The 14380-nt window shown below is 39.1% G+C and overlaps 1 protein-coding gene across 1 annotated transcript in view; it reads right to left on the bottom strand.

Annotated features, from left to right (window-relative positions):
• Positions 1 to 844: 844 nt before the first annotated feature.
• PHEX (phosphate regulating endopeptidase X-linked) overlaps positions 845 to 14380 on the bottom strand; it is a 228136-nt gene continuing 214600 nt past the window's right edge. The window contains exons 19-22 of the mRNA XM_061407917.1: positions 12383 to 12448; positions 11246 to 11350; positions 6838 to 6914; positions 845 to 4108 (exon numbers count right to left, since the gene is read on the bottom strand). Of these exons, the coding sequence (XP_061263901.1) occupies positions 4006 to 4108; positions 6838 to 6914; positions 11246 to 11350; positions 12383 to 12448 (351 nt within the window). The 3' untranslated portion in view covers positions 845 to 4005. The remainder of the gene's footprint in view (positions 4109 to 6837; positions 6915 to 11245; positions 11351 to 12382; positions 12449 to 14380) is intronic.

A 14380-nucleotide genomic window follows, 5' to 3' on the forward strand; every position in this document is an offset into this window, starting at 1 on the left:
CCACTCACTCGTTGTCCAAAGGTCACCAGGGGATGAAAATGGCAGGCACTTCCAGCTCCCTGGAAGTACATGGGGCACAGACGCTCCAGTAGCATGAGGGCAGCCATCCTAGAGATCTACAGCCAATGAGAAAAAAAAAAAAAAGCACACAGAAGGTGAAGTTAGGGTCCCCAGTAAAAGGGCTGGGATCTGGGTAGAGAGAACTCTGATAGCATCCACTTGAGGAGAATTGAATAAATCTTTCTCTGCGTACCAAACCACAACCCAATGTCCTTGAATTTCATCACACTTGCCATGATACAGGGTGAATGTAGCAATTTATGTGTCTGTTTACCATGTTAGACCAGACTGTTCATTGAAGCTGAAACTGCACATGATCTGCTTAAATACAGCTAGTTCAGTGACTTAAATCAAATGGTGGTCAGTTACTATGTACTGAATGAGTGACCATAATCTGACTTGATGGGTAAAGAAAGGTGACAGCAAAATAGAGATTCTTTGGTTTGACAGTAACCGTAATGTTCCTTGTCACTTTTGCAAGACCAGCCATACCATGGTTGATAATCTCCTCCGAAGCCTCTCTTTTCCTCATTAGGAATATAACTGCATAAGCAATAAACCATATCCGTTTATATCCTGGAAGAAAATATAATGGCCAACTCTCAAATCTCTCATTGTCTACAGAAAAAGTTACTGCATTCAAATCTCACTTTCCTAAACTGAGAAACCTAGTCCACTCCAATGCTTTGTGTACTTTTTAGGCAAATATTGTCTAAAATATAACTGAGTATGCTAATGGATATAATCAATTTTAATATTATTTTTAAAAAGAAAGGAAACAGAATATCTTCAACTTTTTATTGTCCTTAAAATGATCGTTCACATTGTTTCACAAGTAAGGGAAGAAAATACAAAGACCATTTAGATATGAAATGCATAATCCAAGAACACCTTTCTTCGAACCAGTGGGGCACTTCCACTAGCAATGAGAATGTTGTTGCTTGAAATAATCATATGTTCTTCCATAATTTAATATGCAACTGAGACATACTGTTAAAAATATCAAGGAAGAAGTATATCAAATGCTAATAATTACAGAAATACTGCTGGAACAAATGTATTCAGAAATGGGGTGACCTAAGGGATGAAGGTTAATGCAAAGGCAAGCAGCCCAAAGAACAAAGGCTTTAACTCTCCTGACTCTGGGGTACTTGAGAAGCAATCTCAAACCTCTCCACTGATCTGGTGCAAGCATAACCTATGTGGCAAGCTACAGTTCCTAGTTGCTTCTTAGTGATGCTCTAGGGCTAAATAAGATAAAATTTATGTGCTATGCTTTAAGCTCCATTGAGGAAAGGCACTGAATAAACTTAAGGATAATTTATGAATCCTGAGCTTGCAGTAGTCACTTCCAACTCCATTTCATAAAAGGAAAAAATGGAAATAGGAGGCCAGTGCTGTGTGGTTGGTAAAAAGCTCAACAAACTTTGGGCAATGATGATAAGCCAAACAAGACCATTTTATACACATAAGAACCTGACTAAACCAGGAGAATTTCACAAAAACCTAACGCCTTCCATTTCGCAGGCAATAGTTCACTGGCAGAATACCTGGTGTATGAATCAGAGAAGTGTGCTATGGCAGTCATAGTCTGAGATCCAATATCTAATTGCCTTTTAATTTTGCATAATTATTTTTTTAATATTTTATGGCTCTCCTCCAGTGGATGTGCTTAGCAAGAACTGCCAAAATCCTGGATTCTCCTTCAGAGTCACATTCCTAGGCCAGCTTCTCCTTTCCCCTCCCCCGATTTCCAGTCGCATTTTACCTTCTTCCTTACACAACTTAATCGGTATCTGACTCTTTTCTATTAGTCTGTATTGAAGAGAAGAGACAATAAGAATGTACTCTGAAAATCTGAACAGGAACATGAATTTGGAAATTCAATCTAGAAAATTGTCCCAGCGAGTCGTGGTGACTTGAGCTACTCTAAGTCTATTTTAACAACGGCCATCCTATCGACAGCTTGCAGTATAATTGAGTTACATCAAGTAAAGTTAGTCAAGACAAGTAGCCATATCACTTAGAAACTGTTCAGGCCCCAACTGTTCACCAACCTGTTTTCCTAAACCATTAAGTGACTGATCAAGTCCCATTTCCAAAGCCTATTTCTACACTTTTATCAAACACTTTCTCTGACCGGCAGGAATGTGTTTATTTGGAGTTTAAAAAGAGAAAACTAGAAGGAATATGCTGTTTATGTAAGCCTTAAAAACGTTTAAGCTGATTTTAAATGTCCAGATATAGGAATGAAACAAGGAGAATCTTCTAAGTCTAAACCAAATCAGAATGATTCCTCTAGAGAAAAGACATGGAGGTTTCCAGCACCCTTAACTGCTTTTTTGAAAATGCAAACTAAGGTGATATCAAGTCATGGTTAAGGCGGAAAAGGTAGCTGCCCTTAGGAGTTTATCGATTCAGAGAGGAGGAAGTCAAGGGGAAAATCACTCTTCACTGACTAATGCACTGAAATTGTTTTCCTCATGATGGTGCCCCTGCATTTTTCTCCCCTACGTTCCCATGGTTACAAAAGGACATGGTGTGTGCACACACACACACTTTTTAATGACAAATTCCAGGGATGTAAAATGGCTTCCTATGGTTAGCCTGAATTTGTCATTATGCTTTTGAGATTTTCCTATTGACCAGCTTAACCTAGAACCACGTGTACAAGGAATAATGGGAAGAGGGGATGGCTATTTTAAAAAGCAAAAATGCCAGGGAAGCACTTTAAAGCTGTTACAATTTTATCCTGCACACACACTCTCTAATAAGACATGGAATAGTTCCCTTGAAAGGACAGAGTTCTGAGGACTGAAAACAGAGTAATGCTCTTTCTTATAAACTCTTTAGAAGAAGTCTTGAAGAGTAAACATTATGTTTCTTTGGACTATGCAGGGAATTTTAAATTCAATCAATAGATTCTAACATGTCTTTAATCAAGAAATTTTTCAAAAAGGATTTTTAAAAGAGGTAACTGAGCCTCAATGTGGGGTTTGTGCCTTTGTACTCAAGGGGAGGGAAAGCCATATGTTCCTAATTGGGAATTAGAAAATCATTTTTTTTATGCCTACTTATTTCAGAAACAGGAGCAGGCACATATACGAGGATAACAAGACAACCAGAAATTAGACTGAAGAGAAGCATCTAGCAGATGACATAATTGCCAAGGTTTGAACAGAACAGATCAAATTTTGGAGATTTTGTTTCCTACTGTGCCTGCGGTTGCATGACTAGGAGTTTTGACTTCTTCTGGGACTTAGAGATACAGCCTTGTCTTACTATTTGATAAACTCAAGCCTTCACCAAGCAGTCTTTTCTGCCAGCTTTGTTCATTCTGACTTGAACAGGGCAGTGGGCTACATCAGATACAAGCTATGAGGCATGTTTTCATCCCAAGAGACTCCAAAGCTGAAGGCCAGAACTTCATCAAATACTGTCAAATGAGGATTCAACGTCATTTCTGACTTAACCACCTTAGAGTTAATCAATGCTATGAAAGGACGGTGCAGGAAATCTAACAGTACAGAAGACCTCCCAGGCAACCTTGCACATGTCCACACCACTGAGGGTTGCTAGTGTAATAGGCTGATTTTTTTTTCTGGATATATTCTACCTAGGGCCCCTGCAAAGCTGTAGATAAAAATGGTACATACCGCTTAGCTGCAACTTATACACTAAAATGGACAATAGCAACAATTCAGCAAACAACATTTTAACAAAAGCAGCCTGGGGACTTAATTGGCTTTCTAAAGAAACATATGTGATTCGATTTTTTGTATTCCATTTTTTTAAGTCTTACAACTTTGAATAATGTTTAGATCTAAGCAATACCCAAATACCAAAGATGCATTAAAATAAACATCTTCAGGGGAACACAGGCCTAGGGCAGTAGGTGATGAGCACCGCGCAGCTCTCTCAGGATGGCAGGAACCAACAGTCCTGCTACCAGAGTCGGCAGGATTCTGCGCCTCTGTTCATTGTGGAATTGGATGGACAATTAAAAGCCTTCTGGAATTCTTCAAAGTTGCTAACTGCACCATTGACCCTGAAAAAGATATGTCATAGTCCATGTCATTTAATTCTTACAAATCAACAGGTTCTGAATAAAACTCTAGCAACCTATGGCTTGATAAAATAGTCCATTCATTTAGTCTATTTACAAGGAGATAACTGAAGTCCAAAATGGTTAAGTAGATTTTCAAGAAAATTAACAGAGCTGAGACTAGAACTAGACAAATGCTATTAGTCTTCAAAATATCTTTAAATTTCTATAAACTGTAGGGTTTACAATTCCTATAAATTGTATATGTGGTGGTACATTGCTATAAATTTACAAATTCCTACAAACTATACAATTTACCAATACTTAACTTTTCTAACCATTTTTTAATTTAACTTTTTATGGAACATATAACTGACGTAGCATATGCACATTTAAAATGTAAAGTTCATTGAGTTCACATGTATACACCCATGTTATTACCACCCAGATCAAGACATGGGATATTTTCAGCACCTAGAAGGCTCCTGTGTATGCCCTAACAGTAGTACCTCCAAGCATAACTACTAGTCTGACCTCTGTGGCCACAGATCAATTCTACTGGTTTTTCAACTTCACATCAGTGGATCACACTCTATGCACTCTTTTGTCTCTGATTTCTTTCACTCAGTATTATGTCTGTAAGATTCATTCGTGTTGTTGCTATCTCTAAATTATCTTTAAAGAACTCATTCAATCCACAGAAACACTTTCTATAAATTCCTATTACGCTTGCAGGCTCATATTTACCTAGAATTTGGTTCATGCAACAGTAAACTAATGAACGGGGTCTAGTTGCTATTGATGAGTAATGCTTTGCTGGAGTTAGCTCCAAAATCTGGTGTTCTTGCAAGTTCCCTGCCTGACTGCAGTAAAGACTACAGATTCCTACTCAGCACTTTGATTTTAACTGCCTTTTGAAAGTGGTGTTTCCATTGTGTGAAATCGGCTACATTCAAAATCTACAGTTAGTGCAGACATCACTAACAAGCTAGCAAAGATCCACCCCCCTCATCTATTTCTTACTCAACTGCAGGTTCAAAAGGCTGACTAGAGACAGCATTCTTGGTCAATGACTCTTTCTTCCCTAATGATTTTGTTCCCTGTGGGCATTTGAATGAATATATCGGCTTGTAATTCAAAACCCCCATAACCTCTTGTGTGTCAGCTGGGATGAAAGAGTCAGACACGACTGAGCAACTGAGTGCACATGCACGCGTGTGCACACACACACACACACACAGGGAGGGATGCAGGTTTCACACACAGTAATGGCAATCCACTCCAGTATTCTTGCCTGGAGGATCCCATGGACGGAGGAGCTTGGTGAGCTATAGTCCACGGGTCGGACACGATTCAGCGACTTTCACTTCACTTTCACTATGATTCACCCTGGGCAAGTGTTAAGGATCAAATTTAGCTGACAGGTAAGTGTACTCTGAAAATTATCAGTTAAAATCCGACATTACAGGCAACAAGTTAGTGAGAGGAACTTAGTTTTTAAGAACTTATCTGTTGAGTAATTAATCTACTGTGTGATTTCATCTGCATCATTTGTGAGTGGAAGCACAGTTTATTAGAGACTGTCAGCATTTTTGACAGTTTAGCTCAGTGGGGGAGAATTTCTAACATAGTGATTAGGTTTTTATGCTATGGGGTAATTTAGAGTCAATTTCTTGAGAATTTCTAAGGCAAGGTTTTGGGAATAACATTTCAACATATGGAACTTTTAGATGACTTTCCTACAATATGCTAATGGATTCATTTAAACATTACATATAAAGATACCAAGAAATAATACGTTCTAAGCAAAGAACAAATAAATACAAATTACTGTGTTTCTTGGATTTACTATTATAACTCTGTCCCTTAGCACAGAAAATTTCCCTCAAACTATGCTAGAAACTTACTATGGGGTAGGTAATAGTAATCTTAATTTTATTTTTACTTAATATTTTATACATCCTGACAATTAAGATGGTAATTCATTTCCCTTCATATATAAGCAACTGTTTCAAAATAAGACTCAAACTAAAAGCTAAAACGTAGAGCTTTTGCCTCTAGATATGAATTACAATAGCTAAATGCCACCATATATCCTCCTTTGTGTTCAGAGCTATTCTGTAAGCGGGCACTCATTCATGTCTGTTGGCTGGCTGCATGAAAGAACAAGAGGCATTAAATAGGATATTCTACAACACAAATTAAACCAGAGCTCTAGGTGTTTTAAGGCATAGTACATAAGAGCTCATTTGTATCTAAAAAAGGCTTTTCTGGTCAATACTTTTAAAAAGTAGGCGGTTGGATAAATCAAACATGCCAGTCTATGGAGCACCCATGGTGTACTCATGGCACCCAAGGATTGCTGCCTTTCAAAAACCAGAAGATAATAAGTGGGAATTACTACTAAAGCTATGATTTGGATTCTAAATTACCTTTGGAGTCTTGTACAGTCTCATAGATCTCTTGATACTAGAGGTGTGTACAAAAGCCTACTACAAAAATTTAGGTGAGAGAGTACTGGCTAAACCAGCTTCCTACTAATTAAAGAAAAGACGCTTAGTTTCTGTTTGGCCAGATTTTTTTTTTTTTTTTTGGTCTGTGAAATGAGCTATCACTGTTCACAATGCAGGCTGTTTTTCGGATCACCTATTCGTAGAGCCCTGGAATGGCTGGGGAAGAGAGGAGGTGGAGATGCACAGTTAAAAACTCGTGTCACCCATATGCCTATTTACCTAAACTGAGGGGGGCTGTGAGCACCAGCTTGGATTTGTTCTCGAGCAGCTTCTGGTCTGTAGGAATTGCACCTCACCTAGAAGAAAAAACATCCCGATGATTATGCTTCCATTTCAATCACACATTGTCTACTGCCTTACCTGCTTCAAATCACACGAAGAGTAATTTGAGACTCGATGGATGACAAGCTGTTTTAGTAGATCAGATAAACCTTCATCAGTAGTAACATCTATTATTCCAATCCTCAGAGTAGAAGTTTTTATCACTGTGAATGCTTTCACTATTTGAGTAAATTAAGACAGGTTTCCAGACAAATGCTTTAAATGAAGAGAATAGCGTATGTGTCCAGGAATCAACCAATGTATTCATTCAATTAACATAATGTTTGGAATAGCCATTATCAAAGTTAACCATATTCATTTGAATCAGTAAAATGAATCACTCATCCATTATTGAGTATGGTCATAAGTGGGAACGGAGAAGGCAATGGCACCCCACTCCAGTACCCTTGCCTGGAGAATCCCATGGATGGAGGAGCCTGGTAGGCTGCAGTCCATGCGGTCGCTAAGAGTCGGACGTGACTGGGCAACGTCACTTTCACTTTTCACTTTCATGCCTTGGAGAAGGAAATGGCAACCCACTCCAGTGTTCTTGCCTGGAGAATCCCAGGGACGGGGGAGCCTGGTGGGCTGCCATCTATGGGGCTGCACAGAGTCCGACACAACTGAAGTGACTTAGCAGCAGCAGCAGCATAAACGGGAAGGATTTTGCACCCTGGGTGCCTTGTTGGCTTCATCTTAGTTCAGTCCTTGGATAGGAGGACATTGTTCCATCCCCTTTGAAGTTAGGCATGGCTATATGGTCACTTGCTCTCACCAATGAAATGTGAGCAGAAGTGACATATGTTACTTCCTTGGGGAAGCTTTAAAATCTGGCAGAACTTTTAAGAGTATTAAAAACAATTTAGGATGCTACATTAAAGGCCAGTGCACATTTTCTCCCTACTCCTTCCCTAGTCCTGTAGTGACCATGGAAGCACCTACAAGATAAAGATTCCAAAACCCAGGTCCTGAGTAGTAACTATGAGCAGAGGCCCACTGCTGACTCATGTTACACACGGAACATGAACAAGAAGAAAACTTTTCCTTGCACTGTTTATTCATGTACCATAACCTACTTAATCCTGATTTGAAGTGTATCTTGAAATATGATATAGCTTGAAGTATGAATAGAACTAGGACACATGAATATGATGGGGGGAATTCCAAGTGGAGGAGAAAATGGAAACAAAGACATATTGGAGAAGAAAAAAACAAGACATTCAGCTTGGCTGGACTGTGTGGTGCATAGTGGGCAGCAATGGGAGACCAGGGAAGGGTGAGGATGGGGCCAGATTTCTGGCCTGAGCAAGTCCTGAGCAAGAGGCTACCATATTTAGGTTAACGTATTGCTAATCTTGTTTAACAGTACTTAAATATTGTTAATGAGCATGAAGGTGATTAAAAATACATTTTCAAAAGATTTATCCAGCAGGGGCACAGGAGTAGGAGGAAATGAGAGACTAGTTTGAAGATTATTTATGGGCCCCAGGAAGGATCTCCATGAATGTCCACTGAAAGAGGAGCAATGAGAAGAAAGAAGGAGGATAAGAACATCTAAGGAAAAATGGACAGAAACTACGGGGACAGAGGCAGCAGCAAAGGTGATAGGATGCTACTGCTTTTGGAGAAGAGAAACCATCCATCACAGTGGTTCTGAATTTGACTCTAAAGATGTTTCTGTAATGGGAGTACTTAACTTCCTCAGAAGCTAGCTAAGGTGAAGTTGTTTCTCACAATCAATTCCACCTCACTTTTTCTAATGTTATTTCCTCTTGCATTATTATATAGTACTGTCTTTGCTTCATATATCATTTAAGAGATTTCTAAAAACACATTTTTGTTCTTACTGTTTTCCTAGTACCTTCTCAGGAGACAAAATAATTTTCCTCCTTATGAGCAGACTTATTTCAGTTTACAAAAGGTTGAAAATCTCATTCTGCCAGTAGGGAAAAGCTCCAAGAGAAATTTCTCATTAGTAATATAAAATCACTTGCCATTTTTCTTCTTAATCTCTTTAAAGTAAGTCATATATAGTTTGGAATTTTATTTGGAGACATTTCAAAACTGACTGTAATGTTAATATCAGTTAGTTTACTTCATCTACTAAGATGGACCTTAAGTAAGTAAGTAAGAACCTAAATAAGAACTGACGGACCTTGTACTTTGTCCTCTAGAGCATGGGACAGCAAACATTTTCTGTAAAGAGACAGATAATAAATATTTTAGGCTTTGCAGACTGTAAGTCTCTATTCTAAGTACTCAACTCTGGCACTGTAGCACAAAAACAGCCATAGACAATATGTAAAGACCATGGCTGTTTTCCAATACAAAATAGACAGCAGGCAACATATGGCCCATGGGTCCTAGTTGGCCAATCCCTGCTCCAGAAAGTTCTATCTATATTTGCATGCTTATTTTGGATATCTGACCCAGTACTGACCCAAAAGAAAGTCTCTTTAATTGAACTGTGTTAATCTCATCCTTTTCAAGCAATTCATCTAAAAACGTCAAGTGTCTTCAATATACCCAGCTTCTTTGTTGGATGCTATGGGGATAAATAATAAGTGTATGAAGATACACAAGCTATGAAGATAAAAATCTTCAACATTTTGATAACAAGGTAACTGCACAGTAAAGAAGATAAGTGCAAAGGAGTTAGAGATTTTTTTTTTTTTAGTGAGACCTGGAATCCATAGGGAAGTTTGTGGAAGATGTGGAAGAGGTAAAACTTGACATGGATCCTAAATGGTAAAGATGGAATTGAATAATCTGAGGGGGAGAAGTACAAAGAGGGTCACTTTGCAGAAGGCAAATCTAAAGCAAAACCAGAGACAATGATGAGCATGAAATTGTGGAGTGGAAGTGAGGACACCTGCCCAGCTAAGGGTGAGTCTGGTAGAGCTACGGGGATTTAGAGCTGGTTGGGTAGAGTTGTATAAGACTGAGGAGAACTTTGAGAGGCATTTGGTCTCCATGTGGCAGGCACCTGGGAGCCACTGCAGTTCTTTCAGCAGGTCAGCTATGAAATAAAAATGGTATTTCAGTGGCATGTAAGACAGGCAATGGTGGAAAGAAGCCAAATCAGGAAAACATGCCATAAGGCTGTTGGGATAATTCAAAGCAGAAGAGATGGAGGCTTAGTCTACAGATGACAAGACAGGGTAATGGGGAGAAAGAGAGGCTGAATCTGAAGAACAGTTAATGGGATGAAACATCAGCTTTTGAGACACATGTCATATAAATGAGGATAAATCGATCAAATAAGACCTAAGAGTCCAGATTTTCTAACCAGAAAGACCCAAAGGCTGATGGTTGAGGGTATGTTGATAAAAGTAGGAAAACTAGAAAGGAGAGTCACTTTGTTGTTGATTACACTTTTGCTGATGTCAGGTTGATAAATGATCATTTATTTAGTGCTGCCATGTCAGCTTTAAGAGATAACAGACCCCAGACAGATGAGAATCCTTTAACCGGAGTCAAGTGAAGAAGACATGGAAATTAATGAGCTTACTGAGGAGTGAATGAAAAAACTTAGGAACAAAAGATTGTATTGATGAAAACCTCTGTCTAGTTTTGAGCAATACAGATACAGATTTGCCCACTGTGAGGCCATGCATCAGGACTTCATCAACCCAACCCAGACTTGTTTGAAAATGAGGCCTACATATTTGTGACATAAACTAGGGCAATAACAAAGAACAACTGGCACTTGCATCATTGGCCAGATACTCGAACTCGGAATTGTGCCTTATTTAGGGCACATCTTCTTTCAGTTTCTGCTCAGAGAGCCCATTAAACTCGCAAAAGGGTGATATGCCTCTCACCTTTGCTGCTGCTGTTTGCAGCTCTAGTACTCTTCACGTGTTCATTTGGCAGTTGGGAACATAGACTTGAGGGACCCCCAGGTTGACAGTGGCGGGATCAAGTCAGCAAATGAGGTGAAGGAGGAGAAATGCAGGAAACGACAGAGCCAAGAAAGACTCTAGAGAATGAGTCACTAGAAATGGTTACAAATAGTATCAAATACATTAAGAAGTCAGGATATACTGAAGAAATATCAAGTGAGTCACCTCAGGGCTGGTAACTCACTTGATAAAAAATACCAATAAGCCTCGATTCAATCAGTTAATTAATTATATCCCATAGAACATGAAACACATGAAATTTATCCAGACAATAAGCAGCAAGATACAATTTCAGCTAAAATCAAGTTATGTCATTAAACTTTTGTTCCAGACCTTTGACCCAGGAAGCAAGTCAAAGTCCCACATTTTCTCTCTGAGGCCCCTTCCTCAGTCTTACTCACGTGAGCATAACTCATGAAGAAAAGCTGGTTGTTGGTGAATTCAATGCCTGGTAGGAGAGGCTCCTCAACTCCCTGCCTCTTGTCATTTATCCATTTCCTGTAAGCCTGGGAAGAGAAGTAGAGGAGATGACCCTCTGCAATAATGGCTTTTCTCTTTTCTCCTCCAATATAGATATTAACTATATCCTCCCCCATGTGCAAAATGTATCCTGTCAAGCTTTCCTTTAAGAAAACAAACATCTGGAAATGCAAGTCAATGGTGTGTTGCTTAACAGTGAGACAGGTTCATCTGCAAAAAGACCTTTCACTCAACAGATACCAAAGCAGCTGGGCCAAAGTAGGCACATGTTAAGTAACATCCTTTCTTCCCCCCCAAAAAAGCTATTTTTTCTATTCCTACCAGGGAACAAATAAATCTAACAAAATGGCAAGCCCTATGGAAATAAATCTTGGGACCAATCTATCAGCAAATTTATTTATTTTGCCAGGTAAGAGAGAAAACTATAATCTTCGATCACCATCATTTTATAAACTGAAGTATATTTTAACTAGAATTAGAGGAAGAATATAACCTCAGAATAACAGCTTGCTCTTGACACTGAATACATATAGCTTTATGTATATCTTTCTACATCATCCTTATGTGTTTTGCTTAACCGTGGAGCAGGGGATAATGAAAACATTATGATGGACTCCTACCTGGCCCACTACATGTGAAACACTAGCCTCTGACTGTAATTTAGAAGCTTAGTATTCTAAGAGAAAATTGTAAGGAGGGTTGCATAGAGTATACTCAAAGAAAACACCTACAAACCTAGCCCCAAGATTTCTGTAGCAGGTTTTAAGACTACACTAAAAGTATCCTCTGAAAAGTATCTTTTAACTACATGAATCTTAATAACAAATATTACTGTTAGGGTGACTTTATTCTCCAAAAAGAAAAAGGAAAGAAATTCAGCTCTACTCATTTAACAGAATATAACAGTCAAAGGGGAAATATAATTCAATTTACAGAAATTCACAGAATTTATAGAAATCTAACTCCTCAAGAAAATGTCTGTAGTGTAAACTGAGGTGCACCCAAATGGTATTTTATAGCTTAATTTGTAAAATCACAGCAAACATCGCAGTGCATACCCTAAAAGCTTGTCGCAGCCCTCCATTATCAGCAATATTTTCTCCCAGTGTCCTCTTCCCCTTCACCTAACAGAAAGAAAAAGAAAAAATAAGAGTGTTTCACAGCCAACCATCATTCAGCAAGAGGCATAAATATGATAGCAAGAAAACACTGCTGTATTTTAAGGAGAAAATTGCATTCAATACATCAGAGGTAGTCATAACATATTGTGAGATGGCAAACGAACCCCAGCAAAGTGCTCCTGAATATAATTTCTATTTTATTATACTACTCATTTCTTTCTCACCCATCTCTCTATTCTCACCAATTTAGCCAGCTCCAACAAAATGTTAACATATTCTGAGTGACTCTGGTTTAATGGGGACAAAATAGAAATGTCAACATACAGATTATTTTCTCTGATTAACTAACATAATTTGAGTATTCTTTTTAGTGAGCTTCTGTTTCCAAAAATCTACCATCCATACAGGAATAAGGTTTTAAGACCAACCACTACCATTTTACCTTCAGCAACTTTCATGAAAAATTAAGAAGATAGTTCTCCTGGGGAACAAAAATCCAATAGAAGAAGTGCAGACCACAAGGTCAAGGTTTGCAATATGTATGACAACCAGCCAAGCACAGTGAAGAAATTCTTCCAAACACTTGAAGATTATTTCTTCAACCCTTAAATAGGCGAGGACAAAAAGTATTCTAAACCAAGACAGCCACAGGCCAAACTCCAGCCTCCTGCTTGTTTTTGCACAGGCTGCAGGGCAAGCCTGGGTTTTACATTTTTCAATGGTTTGGAAGAAAATAGAAAGAAGGATAATGTCTCGTGGCATGTGAAAATTATACAAAGTTCAAATTTCAGTGTCTGTAGCTCAACTTCTGTGGGAACACAGGCACATTCATTCAAGTGCATGTTGTCTGTGGTTGTCTGCTTCCTACAGTGGCAGAGTTGAGTAGTTGCAACAGACCTTGCAACTCACAAAACCAAAGTTATTTACTGTCCGGCCTTTGACAGAAAGAGTTTGCCAATCCCCATATCAGAGACAAAATAATGCCCTATAATAATAAAGAGGTCTATGTTCTAATCCCTAGAACCTGTGAAAAGATGACTTTCTGCAGCAAAAGGCACATTTAAAATATGATTACATTAAGGATCTTGAGATGGACACATTAGCCTACATTATCCAGGAGAAAGTGAAGTTGTTCAGTCGTGTCCGACTCTTTGTGACCCCATGGACTGTAGCCCACCAGACTCCTCCGTCCGTGGGATTCTCCAGGCAAGAATACTGGAGTGCATCGCCATTTCCTTCTCCAGGGGATCTTTCCAACCCAGGGATCGAACCCAGGTCTCCTGCATTGCAGGCAGACGCTTTAACCTCTGAGCCACCAGGGAAGCCCAAAGAGTCCAGTGTACTTAATTACAAGGGTCTATATAAATGGAGGAAAAGGAAGTTAGGAGAGGGAGTGTGTCAGGGTGATGCCATGTGACAAGACCTGACCAGTCATTGCTGGCTTTGAAGAAGAAAGGGAGCAGGAGCCAAAGAATGTGGGCAGCCTCTAAAAGCTAGAAAAGGCAAGGCAAAAGATTCTCTCCTAAAGCAGCTAGAAAGGAAAGCAGCCCTGCAGACACCTTGACTTGAGCCCACTGAGACCTGAGTCAGAAATACAGAACTGCAAAATAATACATTGGTGCTGCTTCAAGTCACTAAGTTTGTGGTGATTTGTTATAGCAGCAACAGACTAATACACATAGTTCCAAATTTTCAAGCTACAGATCCTACCAACTCTACCAACTCCTTATTTTTAAGATAGCCCAGTCACCTGGGTATCAGGAAATACCCATGAATAAAAACAAATCTTCAGAAAACACTCATCTCTGTAATCACCCAAGATCCTCCTAGCTTCCGTCCCCAAAAGTTAGCACTCCTGCTTTACCCAGCGTCTTTCTTTTACTACAGTCCTATGAGGCAAGCACTGTTATCACCACCGTTTGCTTAACAAATGAG

The sequence above is a fragment of the Bos javanicus genome, chromosome X, assembly GCF_032452875.1.
Source record: "Bos javanicus breed banteng chromosome X, ARS-OSU_banteng_1.0, whole genome shotgun sequence".
NCBI classification, from domain to species: domain Eukaryota; kingdom Metazoa; phylum Chordata; class Mammalia; order Artiodactyla; family Bovidae; genus Bos; species Bos javanicus.